The 22,672-nt window shown below is 38.4% G+C and overlaps 2 protein-coding genes across 2 annotated transcripts in view; one reads left to right on the top strand and one right to left on the bottom strand.

Annotated features, from left to right (window-relative positions):
- Window positions 1-13,076, bottom strand: part of LOC139741000 (CDAN1-interacting nuclease 1-like) — a 36,096-nt gene extending 23,020 nt beyond the window's left edge. The window contains exons 1-9 of the mRNA XM_071651589.1: window positions 12,960-13,076; window positions 10,572-10,730; window positions 9,283-9,328; window positions 5,521-5,585; window positions 4,458-4,518; window positions 3,971-4,043; window positions 2,634-2,713; window positions 1,942-1,991; window positions 805-872 (exon numbers count right to left, since the gene is read on the bottom strand). Coding sequence (XP_071507690.1) covers window positions 805-872; window positions 1,942-1,991; window positions 2,634-2,713; window positions 3,971-4,043; window positions 4,458-4,518; window positions 5,521-5,585; window positions 9,283-9,328; window positions 10,572-10,672 — 544 coding nt within the window. The 5' untranslated portion in view covers window positions 10,673-10,730; window positions 12,960-13,076. The remainder of the gene's footprint in view (window positions 1-804; window positions 873-1,941; window positions 1,992-2,633; window positions 2,714-3,970; window positions 4,044-4,457; window positions 4,519-5,520; window positions 5,586-9,282; window positions 9,329-10,571; window positions 10,731-12,959) is intronic.
- Window positions 13,077-13,455: 379 nt separating this feature from the next.
- LOC139740999 (uncharacterized) lies at window positions 13,456-21,046 on the top strand. Its single transcript, XM_071651588.1, has 6 exons — window positions 13,456-13,516; window positions 15,944-16,083; window positions 17,163-17,233; window positions 18,014-18,111; window positions 18,401-19,890; window positions 20,943-21,046. The coding sequence occupies exons 2-6, from the start codon at window positions 15,960-15,962 to the stop codon at window positions 21,044-21,046; spliced, it is 1,887 nt and encodes a 628-aa protein (XP_071507689.1). The 5' UTR covers window positions 13,456-13,516; window positions 15,944-15,959.
- Window positions 21,047-22,672: the final 1,626 nt, after the last annotated feature.

Genomic DNA, 22,672 nt, shown 5'->3' with positions numbered 1-22,672 from the left:
TTTTAGACTCTTATTTAGTTAAATTCTACGCAAAGAAAAAAGCAGCAACGAAAGAGAAGCAGACAAAAATGACATTGAATTGTTTGGGAACTAAGACATGTGCAAGACAACCGGAAGCGACAACGGCACCGAGGAATCCCAAAGTGCATCTGTGACAGGGCTTTTTAGCATGCGCAGAAGTTTTCTGCGCATTGGTGATACCGTGAATTAACGTAAATGGCAGTTTGACATGTTGGGTCTGAGAGAGTTGGAGCACTATGCATACTGAATAAACTGAACACAGCTGTTATCAAAGGAATTCTCATCACTAGAGGGCAGCATTCAAACTTCAAACTGAGCACTGTTGAATCACAATGAATATCAGATACAGATACAGCACAGCCAAATGTACGCTTGATATTTGCTCTAAGCCAGACATGACAGTGATACAGTCAAACCTGTTTACAACAGCCGCTCAAAGGAAACATAAGGTGTGGTCGTTATAAGACAGGTAGTTGTTGTAGACAGATATTACATACAAAAAGTAACAATTTGTGCTCTTTTGTTTTGTTTTTGTTGCAAGTCCTCCAGTGGAAACAAAATCTGTGGACAATTGTCACATTAGGCAAGTGGTGGTTCTGAACACATTTTCTTTGAAGGAATTTCCAAGTGGTGGCTATGAGTTTGTGAAGCATATAATACGGTAAATTCTCCCCTACGTTTTCTCCTATCTTTGCCAATGCATGAGTAACATATAAATTGCTCAGGAAATGCAAAGAGACTCACTACTTCACCAGATCAGGAATGGGAACAAAAAATACTTACGCAGAAAAGATATATTTCTTTCTTTCAAGAGCTGCACCAAAAGAAATTCATATTCATTTCCAACAGAGCTGGAATAACAAAAAAAAAAAGCTGGTCAAGGAAAACATACTGAATTGTATAAGATGATTGTACACATGCTGCAAGCAAATTGTTTCAAATGAATCCTACTGACACAACTGATGATTGATAACTTTATGACATTACTTTTTTTCTAAAACTAAAAATTATTTTAACGAGTCACAAGCATTTTTTATATAATTTAGTGGTGAATTAATTTTATGGAAACAGAGCTTTTTCATTTAGAAAGAGGAGGGGACAGTGCAGTACCTTTATTGCAAAATATATATGATAGCAGTCTGTGGGCCATAGATAATGATCAATTTAAATGGATTGGATCAAATAAATTGACTTTGACATAAGGCATACTGTACCCATGCCATATATTTCATGAGGTTCTTATTTTCGCGAATCTCGCAGGCCAGATGCTATTCGCAAATTTAACAACATGCGAAAATACTAACTATGATCCCGACCATGCATACATAAATTTCTCAGTTGAATACTGTATCGCAAATTCAACACTTGCAAATTTGTCGGGAAGTCCCAATTCGCGAAAAATTAGACTCAATAAATATATGGCGCATACAGTATACACAATAAGCAGTTGGCAAATATAATTGAAAAGAAGGGAAAGAGAGGAAAAAGTATTCTTTTAATGAGACAGTCATTATAATCTCTATTTTCTGTCCCATGCATTCATTTCAACTCTACTTCGGAAAGAGTGCAAACAGATGTTTCAGAGAGGCAAAGTATGTGGTAGCCATAAAGTGTATGATACAGACACAAATAGCAAAGTATGTACTGTACTGTAATGGTAAACCCTACAGGAGGAGTAGCTTTTCAGTCACCCGATATCAAGGGGGCATTTCGTGAAGGAACTTGTCGGATAAAATGTCCGACAAGTCAATTATATCCGACAAGTTTTGAGAAATCAGTCAATCAGAGGAAAGAATTTCTCAAAACTTGTCGGATATAATTGACTTGTCAGATATTTTATCCGACAAGTTCCTTCATGAAATGCCCCCCTGAATCTGCTACCATGAAAAAAAAAAAAAAAAGGTGCGTAGACAAGGATACTGCTTGATACCCTCAGCATATGGTCCATATGTCAAATCCTGCAATGTGCACTGTAATGGAAGAAAGTCATAACTCATAAAGTCAAGAGAGAGAGAGAGGAGGTTAAAGCAAATAACCATCCACTGTGAGGGAGATGGTACAATCTAACATAACTGAGGCGAATGGCAGATTGTATCCATTGCCGGAGAAATAGGAGATTATTATTTGCTTTATATCCCACATTGACTGACAAACTTGAGATTTGATTTTTTTAAAAAATTGCAGATTTGTATTTGATAATCATGCTGAATATCACAACAATGGCAGTACAACCGTGGTCCACAGTATGACTGAGACATTCTTACGCATTCAACTGCATACAGAGCACAGATTCATTTGGTTTTTTTTTTAAGTGGAGGCTTTAATAGGAGCTGAAACATATGTTGTATATCTCATTGTTTCTTTTTAAATAATAGTCATCCATAAAGAGTGTTTTTAGCATCTGAATTTGATTGATTTGCAATTCTTTTTTCCTCTTTTGGGGTGAATAGAAAATCTGAAATCTCGGCAAATAAAACACTTCAATCCTCTGAAAAAATTGCATACATACATAATATATTTTATTGTATTATATATGCTTCTAACAGGAAAACAAAGCAAAAGCGAAGAATATGAGGGCAAAATGCCATTTCATCTGCTGGATCTGGACTTACAATCTGCACTTGGTAGGCCAGCACTGGATCTGCTATTAGATACGGCTCTCTTAGTAACTGGGTGACCACTGACTTGGGTACTGGAAGACAATCAAAAATAAACACATAGAATGAATAGACAGCTGAGATACAATGTACAAATTGCAATGTATGACTTCTGCAACAGAAACTGGCAGTGACATTAAATTGCCATTCACACTGACGACCAAAAAGATACTACTACTACTACTACTACTACTACTACTACTACTACTACTACTACTACTACTACTACTACTACTACTACTACTACTACTACTACTGTACTACTACTACTACTACTACTACTACTACTACTACTACTACTACTACTACTACTACTACTACTACTACTACTACTACAACTACTACAAATGATGATGGTGATTATTATTGTCTTTATCATTGTTATTATCATAATTAACACTGCTTATATAGCACATAACACAAAGTGTATATGTCCCTATATGCTCATGAAAAGGAAAGATTATACAAGAACACACAATTTCAGTTACAATGATGCTGAGTTTCTGGTTTTTTTTTTAAACTGCAAAATACTGCATTTTCAAGTTAACGGGTAATAATGAGTGTATGCTTTGCATCGCATTATCTATAATATATCTCGATATAATCTACAGAAACAAGAGGACAACACACTTCACACCCGCTGCGTCATTACTCATTAATTTGCATAACACATGAGCTTTGAAGGGGATATTTTCAGATTAAAGGGCTCATCAGTGGAAAGTAGGCTGTCCATAAAAAGCATCGTAAAGGGTCTGGCTTTTAGACATCAGTCAACATTTTCCCTACAAAGGGAATTCTTTTTCTGTCATTTGCCATTTAGAAGTCCCACTTATCTAAATATAATTTTGAAATTCAGGAAGGTGCAATCTGAAAGAGTAATACGAAGACACTACTACGTGTTGTGGATCGTAAAATACAATTAAATCTGACATCTGTTTAACTGAATTCCTCATTGTATTTCAGGAAAAGCAAGTTTGTTTTTATCGTCTAACTACATTATAGTGTAAGAATCATTTATTCAAAATGCCATTTATTGTATCCTACTTAGTGTATCGTACTTGGTGCCAAGACGAAATATGCCATTTCAGGTATGTGACGCCTGTATGATGCCTCTTAAGGGTGCAAGTATAATGTGCCATAATACGCTATTTAGGATCCATATGTGAGGTGTTTGGATGCAGTTGGGTGGCTGATTTTGTCTGACAGCAACCTTCCCCCCCCCCCCCCCAGCACTACTAGCTCGTTGCCGTCATATGTTTGTTTTTAAAGAAGACATTACATTTTCACATTACCTTCTTGATTAGAGACTTGCCCCTGCAATCCTTCTACAATAATCCTGGCTATCATAACAGGAGGGAGATGGGCCTAAATAATACAAAGAAAAAGTACATGTTGAAATGAGATAAGACAGTAATCTACGCAATAATCCTACAATTTATATTCATTCCATCTTTCTATTGAAGTTTTTAGCCATTTGAAGATTGGTCCATCGGATGAAAAATAAATGTGTAATTCCATGAGCAATTTACAATACTCATGGCCAATGTTAGATCATCTTTTAAGTTTACCTGTTGTCATACTGATGATAATGTCAATGCCATTTTAACAACTGACATCTGAAAGCCACAGATTTATATCTCATGGATACACCAAACATGAAACATAATAAATACTTTTCAAAGTGCACTTGAAACTTTTCAGTGATACCTATAGTGTATTATCAATGTCATCAAGGAGTATGTGTCATGTGTGTGTAAAATGACATGTGTGAGGTCTTACCTCTTTGGCAATTTCTGCTAGTATGGGTGCAGTTGGGTTCCCAGCAACTCTAGCTTGGTACCTATGTATGAAATAAAAAAATAGATCCATAAACTTCAAAATTTAGCTTCAAATACCAAAGTCTGCATAAGAATTACAAACATGCTGTGACGTGAAACAATTTAATCAAGAAATGGCAAATTACAAACATGCTGTGACGTGAAACAATTAAATACTTGTGGAGCCATCACTGGTTCAAACAGCCAGTGCAATGTTATAAGCCATTTACAGGCACATACATTTAATTTGCGCTAAGGTGCATTCCTTTACAGAAATTAATTTTAGCTGAATTATTGTGAGACATGTCTTCCAATACCTGTGATCAATTTTGATGCACAAAAAGATGGTGTATGCCAAAATTTACATGAAACATTTTTTTCTTAAAGTAGACACAAAGGATGCTGATTTAAGCTTCTCCTTAGCTTTGAAAACAAGAAGAAAAAACAAACTAATGACTGGGATCTACGAGATGTTTCTTAATCTATTGTGTTTTACAGTCAATCAAGATATGTTAAATCTGATTTCATCTATTCATATAAATGGTTATGATGTAAAACCTGGGGTGAAACTTGTAAACTGTCACATATTTCTGCATTTTCCCAAATTCCACAAATATTTGTACCACTAACCATAAATATACCTCAAAGTATGGAATCTATTCCTTGAATATCCTTGCCCTTGTGTTTGATAACATGAGGCGGATATGTTTCTCAAAACTTCTTTTAGTTTCCTTAAATGCTGCATTAATGCATAAGGACTTGCAGTTCCATCCATTTTAAAATCTTCAAATTTTCATGTAAATGATACAAAATATGTAATTACAACTAATTGTGATGTAATATTCACTAGTAGATGCATCACTTTGAATAAGATGACAGTTTGTTTCAGTTCAAGATCCTTTACATTATTTTTCAAATCACTGATTTCCAGAAACTAACAAATAATAGAACAAAATTGAATCGAACAGTAGGGACAACAAAACAACAAAAACAAACAGATTTTGTGCGTATCTTTATATACTCACATTTGGACATAATAGGCAATCATATCAGGACTGTTGTGGTGGTGTAATGTCTGCCTTGTGATCATCTGTGTATCATATGTGAAAATATGACAAAGTTAGTGTGTACTTGCTAGAAGCTACACAATCAAGGGACCTTGTACTCACCAATACGCACATGTGCGTTGGGGGGAGGGGGAATGGAACAAAATAATTTGACATGGCAGGATACAGTACAAAATATACAAATGTTACCTGTCTGGTACACAAAGAAAGCCCCGCTCAAGAAACATATCGAGGACATAACAGGGCTCGACACTAACGGTGGCCCGGGGCCACCAAAAACGCACGTCGGGCCACCAAAATATCAGAGAGGAAGATTTTGGTGACCCGATTGGGCCACCAAAAAAGTCGGATGTTTGCCTTTAATTTTGGAAATGAACGGCGGGAACAATTGGCTCCGTAAGAAGCTAAAATAAATGTCAATATTTGCTTTTTATTTTAGAAATGAATAACGGTAATATTCGACTCCGTATGATACTAAAATAAATGTCGGATGTTTGCTTATACTTTTGGAAATGATTAACGGTAACATTCAGCTCTGTACGGTGCTAGATTTAATGTCAGATATTTGATGTTGCTTTCGGAAATGAATAGGGATATCATTCGGCTCCGCGGCTGGAATGAATGTCGAATGTTTGCTTTGACATTCGGAAGTGAATAATAATAATATTCAACTCTGTAAGATGATAAAATAAATGCCGGATGTTTGCTTTTACGTTCGAAAGTAAATAGCAATAACATTCAGCTTCGGAAGATGCTAAAATAAACGTCGAATGATCCCTTTGACGTTCGGAAATGAATAACACTAATATTCAACTCCGTACGATGATTAAATAAAATAATGTTGGATCTTTGCTCTTACTTTTGAAAGTAAATAGCAATAACACTCGGCTCCAGAAGATGGCAAAATAAATGTCAGATTGTTGCTTTTACGTTTGGAAGTGAATACCAGTAACACTCTGCTCCATACGATGCTAAAATAAATGTCGTATATTTGCTTTTACATTTCGAAATGAATAGCAGTAACATTCAGCTGCGTTTGATGGTAAAATAAATGTCTGATGTCTGCCTTGACGTTTAAAAATGAAAAACAATAACATTCAGCTCCGTATGATGCTAGAATAATTGTCAGATGATTCATTCACTTTCGGAAGTGGACAGCAGTAACATTCGGCTCCGTACGATGATAAAATAAATGCCGGATGTTTGCATATAAATTTGGAAATGAATAACAGATTGTTACTTTTACATTATTTGGAAATGATTAACGGTTTCAGTCGGTTCAGTTAGATGCTGAAATGAAATGCTCCCACTTTCTCATTTCAAACGGAAGTTTTGACCACGAAAATAGCATAAATTTCAATATAATCTATAAGCCTATTTGCTAAATCTTAGAACTCAGAATAACGGTAAGATGATTGAATTTTCTATTCACTAGTGTTGGACATGGGTACCTGTATTACTTCAGTAATGCTTAATATTTATGTTTCTATGTTTAGTAGGACCGATTTAGTTTTTTCATGTTTTTCTTGATTTTTTTTTCGGGCCACCAAAATATACAAATTCATGACTTTGGTGGCCCGATCGGGCCACCAAAAATAAAAGTTAGTGTCGAGCCCTGCATAAGTAGTTCTGTTTTAACAGAGCCTTTCAAACCAGAGTTACTGTGACAACATCCGGGCAATCTGTTTCTACCCTGCCTGTTAAAATGGCTCCCGCAAATTTTGCTTGGACATTGTGGTAGACTTTTGCTAAATTCTACCCTGGCCAGCTAGGGTAATTATCCCGACACTACCCCGACAACCCTTCTGTTAAAACACTCTCGTGGCAACATTCTCTCGATACACTCAACATGCATGCTGATAGTCCAAACAGAATGACACACCGCTTGCCGATCACATGCATGGATTGTAACCACACCCCCCTTTGTGCATGAATAGGTAGGATGTTATGGAAACCTACTTGGAGAAGGTTTTCAGTGTGTCTGTAAAATGATACCTCTTACTCTCTCCTGCATTTTTACTGTCCAACATCGAGGAATTTTTATCTCAGGACATTGTCCAGACTTTGTTGGGATATGGTCTGTTAAAATAGGGCTGTATACTCATAATACTCTCTCAAGTTGTTTTATGAATATAACTCTAATCTAAAATTTGTGCTTCACAGTTAACCCATTGAAGACTAGTCCCAAGTATACTTGGGCAGGCGTCTATTGGAGATGTGTGCTAAAGAAAATCAGTTCGTCCTCAGTGGGTTAATTATAGTCATGAAGGTATGTGCAGCCCAGTGCATTGAGCTGTGTTATGAATACAAAAATTATCAAATTGAGTAGATACATTTTTGTACAATGCATATCTTGTTAGATAAATTTTACTTGAATTTGACAATTCTTCTAAATAATTACATCACAGTATTAGCAACATATAGAATCTGCTTGACAATGCCTGTATAATGGCATACCATAGGACAGGTAATACAAAGCTAGTAATAAACAAAAACAGACTTGATTACTTTTCTACCGGGTTGGTTAACTGGGACATTATGATGAGATATTAAAATGTGTTTTAAAGATAATAAAAAGTTTTGGTACCTCAAAAGTTTCCTTGAATTTCCTTGTCTTAGTTTGTGTTTCAGGTTAAAGTACCTTTCATATAACTAACACTGTGAGACTTACTCGCCCCAAAGTGCTCTCATGTCTTAGTAATCATGCAATTAACTGCGACCAGCAGCCCCATACGCATAGCGTAATCGGGCTTCGCATTGTAGCATTCAGGATCATGACAGATTTAGTATCGCAGGATAAATGTCAACTTAAAATCCCAAAAATTCTTCAATTTGAAGACTTACCAATTAAGGTGAAGTATTGAAAACAGGCTTCGGGCAACGTTTGGTTCTTCCTATAGTCCCTTTCTGTTCGAATTGATGACTGAATAAGACTCGGCCGAGAGGACCTTGGGAGAGCTACCTGTACACTGAATACTACAGCCAGTGCATGTGAACACATCACATGCGCACAAATTTCAAATCCATCAATGGATCAAGATGTTTGTGTGCACATGCGCTGGCCGTAGTAGTCAGTGTATGTAGCTCTCCCAAGGTCCTCTCGACCGAGTCACATTCAGTCATCAATTCGAAAAGAAAGGGACTATTGGCAGAACCAAACGTTGTTAACGATACTAATTCTGTCATGATCCTGAATGCTACAATGCGAAGCCCCATTACGCTATGCGTATGGGGCTGCTGGTCGCAGTTAGCTATGCGTACAATGGGCTGCACGCTGCTGGTCGCAGTCAGTGGTTTCGTACAATATTCATCGACGCTGTACGGCGACGGCTCTGGTACGAAACCATTATTGCATGATTATTAAGACATTAGGAACTTCGGGGCGAGTAATTCTCACAGACAACGTACTTTAACGTGAAACACAAACCAAGACAAGGAAATTCAGGGAAACTTTTGAGGTACCAAAACTTTTTATTATCTTTAAATTCTGAATGAAGCACAAAGGCTCATCTAAGGACATAGCAAAAGGGGGGCAGTTCTAAGAAAAATAATATCTTAACAAAAATTTTCACATTAAAACTGAATGAATATTTCATCTCAGTCGTGTGCAAACAGTCAATTATGCAATCAAAGCTTGGTACATCATAGGAATGTACCACATACACTGATCAGATGCCTGGCAATTTGTAAGTACATGTATAGCTCTCTGACTTCAATTACCTGAAAATGCTGGGAGTAGATGCTAACCAGTGACGCATGTGACACACTGAGGAATGAAAATAGGGAACAAAAAAAAAAAAAAAATGATTTCCAGGTAATGCTCTGCTATTTGTACATTAGTAAACTTGTTTATGTGTATGTGAAGTACAGCAAAGTGTTTCAGTTCATCTCACCTTGCCTACTACTGTAAAAGTGGAAATGTCCGCGGTGTTGAAATTTTCGCGTATTTTGCGCTAACCAGAAACTTGCCCACAAAAAAAAAATGATTTCCAGGTAATGCTCTGCTATTTGTACATTAGTAAACTTGTTTAAGTGTGTGTGAAGTACAGCAAAGTGTTTCAGTTCATCTCACCTTGCCTACTACTGTAAAGGTGGAAATGTCCGCGGTGTTGAAATTTTCGCATATTTCGCGCAACCAGAAACTTACCCCAAAATAAAAGCACAAGAATATTTTTGCTTGCCATATGTTCCCGTACTTACTGTCTTGATTCAGCGAAATTAAAAACACGCGACACTCTCCTTACCTGGCCGAGCGCGAAAAAATTAGTCGCACAAAAATATCCACTTTTACAGTAACAGAGACTCCAACCTCAAGCACCTTCTGATTTGGAGATTCTCCCACATGAACCCCTAGCAAATGGGAGACTCCAACTTGATGTGCGTGAAGTCCCTTGGGTCATTAGGGTTCTAGATGCTCTCTCATGCTATCTCACGCTTATTTTTCAACATAAGATGGCACTAAGCAAGTAATAATTCAATGATTAAAGTCATATATTTTGGCTTAATAAAACTTCACTTCATATATCATATGCAGATGCTATTCATGCATGCATATGAAATTGACTGGCATCTACAAAACCATACAAGCAGGAGACACAGAGACAGGGCGGGAGAAATTTAATCTCAATCCGAAGAATGGGAGATTTCGCGAAAATGGGCTTTCAGCAGGAGATCTCCTGTCGAAAGTGAGAAAGTTGGAGTCTCTGTACTAAATACAGGGTTAGACGAATTTTGCATAAGCTATTATATAGCTTATACAATGTACATTATACTTCTAAAAGTATTATTACGAAGTAAGTGTCATACTATCAAACAAAAAGCCAAAAAAAAAAAAATGCAGATCCATGACAAAGGCACATGTTGATCATTTCAAACTACTCACCAGTCTTTCTCATCAAATTGACACTATTAAGCATTAAACATAGCTGCTGTGCAAAACAAAACAAAACAAAACAAAACAAAACAAAGCAAAGCATTCAAATGCATAAATCGATGTACTACCAACTTACTTTGGAAATTTAGACTGAATCTGCTGAAGAGATTCTGCTGTTCCATCGCATGCTCCATCTGTAAGACTCTCTAAAATTTCATAATATTCTGCTACTTTCATTGTGTTCCATTCAGGGTAGTTACTGGCTCAACGCAATCCAGTCAAGGCACCATTTAATCTGGAAAAAGAAAAAAAACAGACAGTTTAAGACACAGCAGTGATACTAAGAATATGATTTTTCACCAATCAGTAAATCTGACAGTTTAAAATCAAATTTTATCTTATAAATATTATCATAGCCAAAGATACAGGTGTACATGTACCTACAGCAGCCTAGAAGCAATCTCTACAATCTTAAAAGGCGTAAACTAAGACAATAAACAGTAAAAATTTACAACAGTTTTATCAATTTCAGTTGGCCATTCAGCCATTTAGTAAATGTGATACACTCATCAGTACGGTATGCAAATAACGCATAGGTCTGAGTGCATCAGTCGGAATTGTGTGCATAAGGTAACTATGGAATGCTAGGTTTAGGCTAAATTCCATAGTTACCGCACACACACTATATTCCGACTGATGTACAAAAAGACATGTGCGTCATCTGTGTTATAGAATGGGCGATTTTCTTGCCAAAAATCCATTTTCTGTCACGTTACCCGATGACCATTTTACTGGATGCATTTTCTTTTGGCTTGCCATAGACGAGAGCCCAAAAATCATGCATCCAGTATTTACTGGATGCATGATTTTTCTCAAAACCATGCATCCAGTAATTACTGGATGCATGATTTTTTAGCCAATAGGCATCTTGTACTGAGTGCACAAACACTTGCTTAGTGCGCGAACCTCTGTTACACGTGCGCGTACTCTTGCTACAAGTGCGCGATAACATGTTTATCACTGTGACTCAGCATGCGGGCAGTAAAAAAATCAACACAGGATTCTCGCCACTCATTCTATAATATACATGTATCAATGATGCATGGGTCTGAGTGCATCAGTAGGAATTGTGTGCATAAAGGTAACTATGGAATGCTTAATCCACAAGGAGAAGCAGAGTAGGTTTAGGCTGAATTCTATTACTTACTACACAGAATACTAGAGTATGTACATGCATATTATTCCTACTGACTTACAAAAAGACACATATGTACTGCATTCGCTTTCAAGAAGAAGATGACAAATTTTGCCCAAAACCCATTAAATTGTTTTAATCCTTTTTTTTGGCTAGCCATAGATATTAGATGAAACCTCAGGAATTATTGATGCATGATTTTATTTATTTTTTTTCTACTGATGCATGGCTAGTCTAGCCACCTTTTGTCAAGTGCGCGAATGCTTGCCAAGTCCACAAACTCTTTGTTACAAGTACACATAACAATCTCATGTTTACTGTGTCTATCGCCAGTGATCAAGCATGATGCATGCTGCCTGTAAAAATTGATCTTACCACGAATACATCTAAATTTACATGGTTCTCGACCATGACCAATGAGACTGCAGGATTCTCTCAACCTAATCTAGAATCTATACTATAGACCTTTATGTTCAATTGCGTGGAGTTTTAGATCTATTTTTAGAAAATATTGCCTGCCAATGGTTTATTGGTAAAACCATAAATATGATCAGATTGACAGATGAATTTCTTTATTGATGCAGTGAACTTGCTCTGCGCCGAGTCTGAGAATGTCAACCTAATCTATTAGGACTAAATTTAGGAGGGTTTAGGGGAGTGCATATTTCATCTGGATAACCTTGCCATGCCAATGTCATTATGATTTATGTTGTTGCATACATGCATGGTGACATCTAGACAGAAAGATCCGTCTGTCCAGAGTCTTCTTTTATTTTTTTGATGTTATCGCTCTCCTCTGTAGACATTGTGAGGAGGGGATTCCGTGAAGCCAGACGCAGTCTCCGCGGAACATATCCCCAACGACCAGATAAGTTACTGACCGATCTTTCGGTCAAGGCCAAGGTGACATCCAATTTCTAAATAGGACATGATTTTATTTAGATGGAATCTATAAATCTAATTAAATTTATGGCCATGTGCATCATCACATGGGTCCGGGCAGGCGCAGGCTAACTATGTATATGATTAATACACAGCCCTGTCTAACTTTTCTATACTGTCACTGACACTGGATACACTGCACTGCTAAACTGCGACAACGCGAACTGTGTACAAGGAGCGCACCGGGAGCTGTTGTTACACTGCAGTGACTGCTCATGCACTGGTGACTGCTCATGCACTGGTAACTGCGACGCCCAACGGCTGGCGGACCTCGGCCGGGTTACGCTACCTACCACGCGAACCGAAGATAGTAACTTTTATTATTTAAGCCACGTAAATTTACTAGTAAGTGAAATGTTTCGCCTTGCTATGCAAAACCCATCTTACCTAGCCTTTTTTAGTGTAGTGGTAGACCACCTAACTGTTACGTTAGAAGTGCTTGCTTGGCTTGGGTTTGGGCTTGAACTTTTCACTTTCAGAATTCTGACACGTCCATATACGACGACCACGGGGATATGCATCCGAGGAAAACTTGGCTTTACATTCAGACACCTTCAATGTTTTTCACACAGTTGTTTTGTTGCAGCCCTATGGTTTTAGGTGTTGAATGCGCCCTTCACATGCCAACACGCAAAAAACAATCTAGAAGATCCCCTGAAAAAAGTCTAAGATAATAACATTGTACAGTACTATTTTAGCTTGACTAATTATATTTCAAATTTTATGATTGTTTCAATATTTTATTTTTAAAAAAAAATTATTTATACAACAAAATAAAATATTTAAACGAAAAAAAAGTCACATAAAAGGACAAAAAAATTAAATATATAAATTTTCACAGAAATACCCAGCCCTATCTAAATTGGCACGATTGTGAAGAAATTCGCGGACGTCTCAAAAATATCCTCCGTGTCTTTCGAAATCACTGAATTGAGCATCTTGAGGTAAGACTTGTAAAAGCCTTTAATAATGAGTATCTTGGATAGGCTGTATTTTGCGATATTAACCTGCATGTATTGCTATACCATTAATTTGGTGAGGGTGTCAACAACAAGCTCAGGTAAGAGTGGAGAAGGTCAGTCGGTAGGGGAGGGAGTGGTGAGTGTGTCGGTGCGTGGATGGAGAATTAAGTGCACGACGTTTGTTCTCGCTTGCGCACCATGCATGCACTACCGTACAGTCTACCCAACGTACAACAGAACACTCACTGCATGGTACTATACTGGGCTGCTGGATCACTGCTGCTGCAGACATGACGGATTGACGGGGCCGTGGCGTGGGCGCTCCTTGTAGAAATTCTAACGCGTTAGTGGTAAATTAACACTGTTATCTGTTCGCATTTGGGCTAGTCTAGTCGCAGGTAGACACGTACGTCGGTAGTTACACTAGGAATAGGATTCGTAGGAATATTGTCGATGTAGTCTAGGCACTATAAATTTATATTGTTTGTAACGTTAGTTCTAGAAGTATTTATATTTATTAAGGCCTCGACCTTTCTGCTGATTCCTTGCACTTGCATAGTATAATTTCTCTTTTTTATACATGAAGTGTCATGATCTTTTTATTGTCTTATTTTGTATGATGTACTGTATCTTTGTATGTTTTATGCCAAGCGGTTAAATAAAAAAAGAACTTGAACTTCATAGCTAATAAAGTATACTCTATGACTATGCTTTTTACCAAGACTCTGTCGTATTGAAGATGATTGTTGCGATTGAACCTACACTATCACTAAGTCCTTCTGGTTCTATCAATTGTAACTGCTATTGATTTTGAATCCATCTCATTAAACAAAAAGGCAATGAATGGGAATGGAGTGGAAAAAAAGATTGTTGGGGGCCTCGGGGGGGGGGGGGGGGGGGGGGGGGTGTTAACCGCAGCAGCGACCCCGTACGGACAAATATGTACCGTAAAGGTTACAGCGCCCCGCAACGGGGTGGAAGGGGGGTATGATATTATTGGTTCCTGAGCTGTGTATTGATGTGGCTACACACAGCGATAGCAGGTTCCCCATACATTTTGATACGGCAATACATGTAAACATTTATCCAGCTTCTCCGTGTGTATGGATATGTAAAGTAAAAGTGTGGCTATATCCAACCACTCTGGCCGTGGCTACGACTACATGCGGTGGCTGGATAGTAAAGACATATGCGTGTGGTTGTATACCAAGGTATGCTCAGGCCAGGCGATATGGTGCAATTAACTCTGAATTAAGAGGCCAAAGCTTTTGAATTAGTAATGGTTATCGAAGCACCGTGCGAAGCGAAGGGCAAAAAAATCTCGAAAGTTCACCTCCTCGTATCTCCCTTAGGCCTTATTTTACCACCAAATCCCTTAAAACTGTACACATATTTAATATGGATATACAAATGTATCATTCTTCATATGATTTTGGGGTGAAAAGGCTGATTATCTTTCGAGATATGTGTATTTTTCTGTTTGAGTCAACCGTGGGAAAGGGTTACGATTATTTCCCAACACAAGTCTGCGCCAGCATATGCATTTGATTAACATATTGCTAGTCTGTATACTCCAGACTCACTACCTGCAAAGGTTCCTATTTGTGCAATTAGTAGTTGGGTGAAAATCAGAGCAAAAAGACAACTGAATGTAAGAGAAAATACTGGACATGCACAACTAGATCATCGTCCTGCGCATGCGTTCTCTACTGGTCAGTGCACACTTAGCCAATCAGCGGTGTCAGGTTTGGCGCATGGCGACAGGGTTCGGTTTTCGGTCCACAGGGTGGTGAGTGGGTGAGAGACGAACCCTGCAATGTGCTTCAACTGTTTCATGCAGCACGAAAACCGAACGAACGAACATCAGACTGCGTACTGCTTATGCTATGGATTTTACATGGGTCACAAGTGACAGTGATCTCGATTTTTTCCAGACATAACCATGCGCCAAATGATACAGAAAAGATATTTGGAACACAGTATGGATATACTACCATAAAGTCATATACCAAAGTTTCATTTTGGGGCAATGAAGGAAAATGTGAGAAAATAACACTTGTTTAGAGACCAAATTTTCTGTTTTGGAAGCTAAGTTTCGACGTTATTTTCACAAGTTTATCCTCAATAAAACCCAAAATAACTAACATTGCCAGTTAGAGAATAGTTTCCTTTTCAATTTGCTGTATAGATTTAATCATTTGATGGCTTCTGAGGTGAGATATTGCGATTGTCCTGCAACACTTCCCCAGCAGTTGTGCATACAAAAGCTGTTTACGTTATGCAAATGAGGCTTCGAGGTCATATGCTTTTGGCAAGTTAATTGCACCGTATCGCCGCGCCTGCGCTGCCTATGTGAAAGCCATGATCATGATTGTTTTACGGGTAACTGATGTGTTGTGTATACAACAGATCTGGTTTAGACACCATGCGAAGGACTCGACCCCTCTCACGCTCCAGCTCTCAAGATTCTCCTGTGACTGACAATGAGAGGGACATCCTCTGGGGGGATTCCCCACCGGCCAGAAGAGTATGTCTCCCTACAACTCCAGGTACATATCTAGATATGCAGTAGTGACTGACATAGTAGTTGTCGCCTTTGTTGTATTTATGGAGTCCCATCACACAAAAACTGCAATTTAAAAAAAAAAAACCAACAAAGTATAGTTCGTCTGACTGCTGTGCTGTTTACAAATTGTGGGTGTGGTTTTTTCTTTCATTTAATTTCAGCATTAAATTTCATGACTGCAATACTTCTTTTTAACATAATTTGAGGGATAGGAAAGTTTCTTTGACTGTGCTCAAGATTTAGTAAACAAAATTCCATATCAATGGTATACAATCATGTTGACCTATGTAAAATAGAGACCTGTCTAAAACTGCAAGACAATGTCTCAGTCTACATGTGTTCATGATAAAAGACTAAGAGCCGAGTAGAGTAAGACGTGCTCATGAAATTGCTTTGAAGATGGTTTGCAAAATAGACGTGATGATCTACAGCTACAGATATGAATAGTAGATTTCTCCATAATAATTCGTGAAGGACATGTTGTATATTTGGTGTATAGACATGCTTATATGATATGAAGTACCTTGTGCCACCATTTTCACATTCTTATAAGAGATTGATCCTCTGACATAGTAATTTTATGTAAACCATACTGTGCAAAGGCAGGCAGAAAACTTGTTACATGCGGACCTGAAATCATTCTCGTGAGTGGAGATCTTTATATCAGTATAATCACTTTTGGGAACCTTTGAGAGAAAAAAAAAATCCATTAATCAGGATGGCAAATGATTTATTAAAAAAAAAAAGAAGTAGAAGAAGAAGATGCTGCTACTGAATATAATGATGCAAGTAACAGAGATGTGATCTGTTACTTTGTTGCAGTAATTTGTACTGTTTTTTGTTTTTTGTTTTTGTTTGTTTTTTCTTTTTCCAGATATACTTTTCATGGAAATACTGTTTTTCCCAAATTACATCACTATATGTCAATTGCAGGAGAGGTAAAAATACTGTTTCCACCAAAAATATACCTTTTTAGCCCTTTGAATATTACAATTTTGTTTACGGGGTTGGCATCCCTGAAGTAAATGTAACCTTTTATGTGTCTGTACTGTTTTCTCACAGGGAGAAGAATCACAAGGTCTCATGCTGCAGAGCAAGACCTGGCTGACCTCATTGACTGTGTGCATCCAAAGGTATGGAGTTTAAGATTCTGTATGAATGAAACAGCCTTTTTGCTTTTCCCAAGGATGTAGAGTAGACAATGACATTTGTGTATTTGTGTGTGTGTGTGTGTGTTCAGTGAGCTTGTGTAAATGATGTATATCATGTCTGAAAAGGTCTTCTTTAAAAGAACAGATATCTTCCTTACTGATTATATGTATGATTGACCACTTTGATGTATGCTCTTGGACATATTTCCCTCGAACTGCTCTAGGACCTGTAAATGTTACAATTTTCTCTTGTTATTGTTGTTGTTATTTGCTTCCAGGAAGATTGGCATCCTTTGTGTCACTTTTTACAATCAAATAATTATGGTAAATAGTAATATCTTTTGTCCTTAACCAGGTTTTGACACTAACATTTTTTTCCCTGGTGGCCCAAGTAGAAATGTGCTGCCCAAAATAGAAGGAAACATGATGATCCATTTTGAATCTTAGTTGCCCAATCGGGCCATCAGAAGATAGCCGTGTTTGTAATTTGATGGCCCGACATCAATTTTGAGTGTCCTGGGGCCCGTTACATTAAAGTTACTATTGTAACTTTGCCATCCAATGATAACTTCCATGGAATTCTTGATTTTGATTGGCTGTTGAGTATTGTTACCATGGTAGTTACCATTGGATGGCAAAGTTACCACAATAGGAACTTTTATGCAACGAGGCCCTGGACCACCAGGCCACAGCTATTGTTGAGCTCTGCCCTGCCTAAGTTGCTGTTTCATGTTTGTCATTTGCTTCTCTTCCTTATGACAGGAAAACAAAGAGTCAAACACCCCTCCACTCCTTGGACTTTGGATGAAGAACAGGCAAGAGCCTGGCTCATCAGGGAAGAAGAGACATAGACCGACCAGGTAAATTATATTTAAATCATTTCACAAAGTTACTCTATACTATTGAAATGCCCGTTCAACAGAGAATTAAGTGTATTTTAGCAATAAACAAAACAAGCAAAATCTAATGAACACAAATCCAAGGAGTTTAAGGCTATGTTTACTCTCAAACCAAAAAGTCTGTATTGTGCACATGCATACATCTAACTTAGAGCTCCATCAAGAGCTCATTGTAGCGATAGGTAAGGAATGAGGCGAAAATGTAATTTCTCTCTCGTTATCCCAATTGTATTTATAACACATCAAATAGGCCAACCAGAAGAACGAACGGAAGGAAGCTCTCCAGGACTGGACTGGACAAAGGTGTGCTGAACGACCTCAGGATTTTGAAAGAGTGGACGGGTAACCTCACTGCTGCCATTGAGGAAGCCTCCAAGCACCAGGAGAAGGTGGATGGTGGTGGAGACAGAGAAGCGGAAGTACTGGTGGAGCCAGAGAGGTTGCCAGATCCCATGGACTGTGATGATGTGCAACTCCCCGAGGAGAGTGGCTGTAAAGGAGCAAGATTGGAGGATGGCAAGCCAAGTAGTTTGAATCACTCCATCACGGATGACCTGTGGGGAAACGACGACTGGCTCGACGACGATTCCATCATCAGGATAGCCACTCAGGTGGAAAATGAGGCCCTGACCCAACAGAAGCAACAGCAGGAACACTCTGACCGTAGGACCTCAGATGAGGCTGATGTGATATCTCCATCTCAGACTCTGGCAAACTCAAGGATGGCGGGCAAGACCAGTGGGTGGGGTTGTCAGGGCCCCCAGCAGTCATGCAAGACTTTTTCCTTTAATCCACAAAACTTGTCAACGAACTCATCCAGCAACACATGTAGGGTCATTACAAGAAACATGAGTGGTAATCGCTCTCAAGTCATGAATCAAATGGGAAAGCAGCACTTGCATGCAAGCTCACATCCTCAAAAAACCATCAGAAGAACATCTCCTACCATCCAAACGTTGCCTTTTGACGCGAAAAGGACAGCTGAAAAGTCAGTTTTGAAAACCAGCAGTGCAAACGTCAAGATGTCAAAACAAGCACCTATGATGCAAAAACGAGACAGCCATTCTCTTCCGAACAGGCCATTGTGTAGGAGCAGCCCAAAACCATCAAGCATTGTAGGGAATTCTGCAGTGCCGTCTATCGTGGACACTACAGGCCAAGCGAAAGCTGCATCAAAGGAGAAGCCAAGTATCGATGACAGCCTGGATGATTTGTTTGGAGACAACAGTCTTCCTGACGACATGCTGCTGGCTCTCCTGGACAATGATTCTGACTTTGAAGAGTACAGCAAAAAGGCCACTAATCCTGCCCCGAATGGCAGCAATGCCAACAAGCTGAGTGGCGTGCATGTAGCACCATCAACATCAACATCATCAGCATCATTACCAACATCAGCAACATGGACTCAAACGTGCAATAAAACGGTACCATCTTCATCTGTGTCGTGGGCAGCGTCCAAGCACACTTCCTCAGGAAGAGGAGCAGTGAAGCACTGTGCCAAGAGTCCTCCTGCCAGGCAGTCCACACTGGCCGCCGGTCAACCCACTGGCCAGCCCGCACTGCGTGCATCCTCCAGGGCCACCAGATCGTCTGTCCGCTTGTCCTCTCGCCTCCCTGAGGCCGTAGACCAGCCTGCACAGCAGAAGCAGCCAGCAATGTCATTTTCTGAGATGTCCTGTACAGAATCTCACAATGAAAGGAGGAGTCTTTCCCAACCTGTCACACCATCAGCAAAGAAAGGTACACCTCTGTTTAATTTTCTATTTGGTCCAAGAAAAAAAAAATCAAGGTGTAAATCACCATGAATCATCACTCCTTACTGATTAAGTATCTTATTGTTTTCTATACAGCTGTAGTTTTTTTGTGTGTATTTTGCAGTTTATACCTTTTTCATGAGTTTAAACACTTCCATCTCGGCTTGATCTTGACATATCATGAGCAGGGTCTTATAACAAATCCTTAGAATGGAAGTTGATCCCTTCATAGAAAATATGTTTTTCATCAGTATCTCCAAATGAGTAAAAATTCTACATGAATGATTTCATGAAAATATATGTCTATTTCAAGGTCTCCATGATGTACAGATGTTAATTAAAACTTTATAAACTTTGAACAATTGTCGGCTATTGGCCATAACAAATACTTTTGCTGGTTTATTGCAACATTGTTTTTCAAAATAGTCTTTTTTATTTAAATAGATTCCTGAGTAAAGCCTTTTTTAAAACTTTGACTTAACAAGGCACTGTTTTCTTGTTAGAGTGTCTTTACTTCATTGACCACTTTGCATCTCCCCATTTACTGTGGATACTAAAATGGTTAAAGGTCTTGTTTACCTTTGGGAACAGTGATTTTGAAAATGTTCAAGATATGACATTTGATGCATATATGTGTAGGTCTGTTATATCACAAAACATCCTACCATATAAGATTTTCTTATAAAGCCTAAAATATAAGGAGATATCAGTATTTTTCTTATAAAGCCATAACTGTAGACGGTTTAGTCTGGCAACATTGTTATTGTAACTACGTATTGTTCATATTTTGTCTATTTAACAAAACTTAACATTAATTACATGGATTCAATTTTTACAGTGGTTGTTTCTATTCCTAACCCACATTTTAGAACTATTTTCAAGCACTAATGCTGGGTTTTTGTTTCATCTGCAAGTGGTAAATTATGCCTTTAAAGCACTTTGAGTATGTGCCCACAGACAATGAACATCTGCTTAAGAATTGCAAATTGTATGTCTGCCCTTTTACACTGTCTTGCATGCTTGTTTCTGTGTCTGCAGACCACATTCACTTACAGAGATTCTGCAGTCAGCAAGAGATTGAGCAGAAGCGACAAGCAGCACTTGCCAAGAGAAAGCAGCGCCACACCAAACCATTTGTCTGATTCGACATGGCTACAGCCAGGTGGAGATACAGTCTACAGAAGCCCTGCTGTATGAGATCCTCACTGCTACAGTTATGTTCTGAAGGTTACAGCAGGGCTAACACAAGTCTAGTCGTTTTCAAGATTACCTATCTATCATTGAGTGGTTGCAGCTATTGCAAGATAGTATTGGAAAGTATCTTTCATAGTATGAGGTCTTTGTGTTCACATGTAACAGTGTGCTACAGGAGTGTACATGTGCCAGGTGAGGCTGGAGAAAGTATTACTGGTCGACAAGACACCAACTGCACTGATGAAGACATCGTTGTAATGTAAGCTGAAAGTCCAGCATCTGTAGCTTATTTTCCACCATTGAACATGCCCACGCAGGAACTCACAATGGGTAAAGATATGATACACGTGCAAACCAACAATGGTACTTAAGCAAACAGCAGGTAATGTCAGAAAATTAGTTTGCATTGCATATGCATGCAGACAGATGACTGATGCTTGCCCATATTTGAGTGGCTCCAGTTAGGGGACCAGTGAGTCTGCATCCTCCGGCCTGAAGACCGAGTCTTGTGTTTGTTGGGAAAATTGACCAACACACCAGTTTCAAAATTGAGGAATATGCCAGCATTCATTTGTTTCATTTTCTCTGCATTTTTTTTTTCTCATTCACAAGCCCCCACATACGGTAATTGTATGTTTTGCTTGTGATGATGAGAATGCTACGTGCTCAAGGGAAACATTTGTGATGTGACAAGAAAGAGAAATACGTCAGATTAAATGTGCTATTGTTCCCTGATAGAAATATATATCTATTTAGTCTAATGCACACTGAGGAAACACTCTTGTACGGAAATGCCACTGGAGAAATCATGTCTGTCGATTGCATGGATCATTGCAAGCTTTTTTGCAAAGTATTTTGCTATGATATGTGCATCAATTTATATGAGCATTTTGGATTCTTCTATTTCATAGTATGTTATGAAGGAAGGCAGTATCTTTTATTGCCAAGACACTTGAATGGTGGTAAAAGTGGATTAAATGTATTGGTAGTTATCTTACAGGTCATCCCAGTAATTTTTTGTAGCTGTTAGATGGCTGAAGAAGAATGCGAGACTTACAAAGAGTAAGATTGTAGAGCATGTCTCCTTTTGTTTTCCTACTTCCAAACAAAGAATTTCACTGGAATTTGCTGAGAGTTCTACCTGGAGTAAAGCTTTGTGAAATTAGGAATTTGGTAATGAGTATTGGTCAATTCTTTGCCTTTGCTGTCATGCTGAGCAATTGAGAAACATTACCTATAGTGTCGACAGGGAAGGGTGTACAGAACATCATAGTGAGCATTGTATGTCATCAGGTTGTATGTGAAAGGGCACAGACACACAGACAAGCAAATGGACCCACACACACATACACACACTAAAACTGTTGAAATCTGACTCTTCCGAGTGTTAACAAAGGAGAATGGAACCCAGATATGTGTGTGTGGATATAGTGCATGCAGCATGATTAGTATAACACACCAGTGCAAATTTAGTCAAATCAGACAATTTGTCAAAAGTTAAGTTTTGTTACCACCATTGCTTGATGAGAAGACTATGTGTGGACAACAGTAATAAGAAAATGCAAAGAAAATCA

This window comes from Diadema antillarum, unplaced genomic scaffold (assembly GCF_040938485.1).
Source record: "Diadema antillarum isolate AM-2024a unplaced genomic scaffold, OU_Dant_1.0 seq00000894_RagTag, whole genome shotgun sequence".
Lineage (NCBI taxonomy): Eukaryota > Metazoa > Echinodermata > Echinoidea > Diadematoida > Diadematidae > Diadema > Diadema antillarum.
Note: the sequence above shows the minus strand (reverse complement) of the source record. Positions and strands in the feature narration are given on the sequence as shown.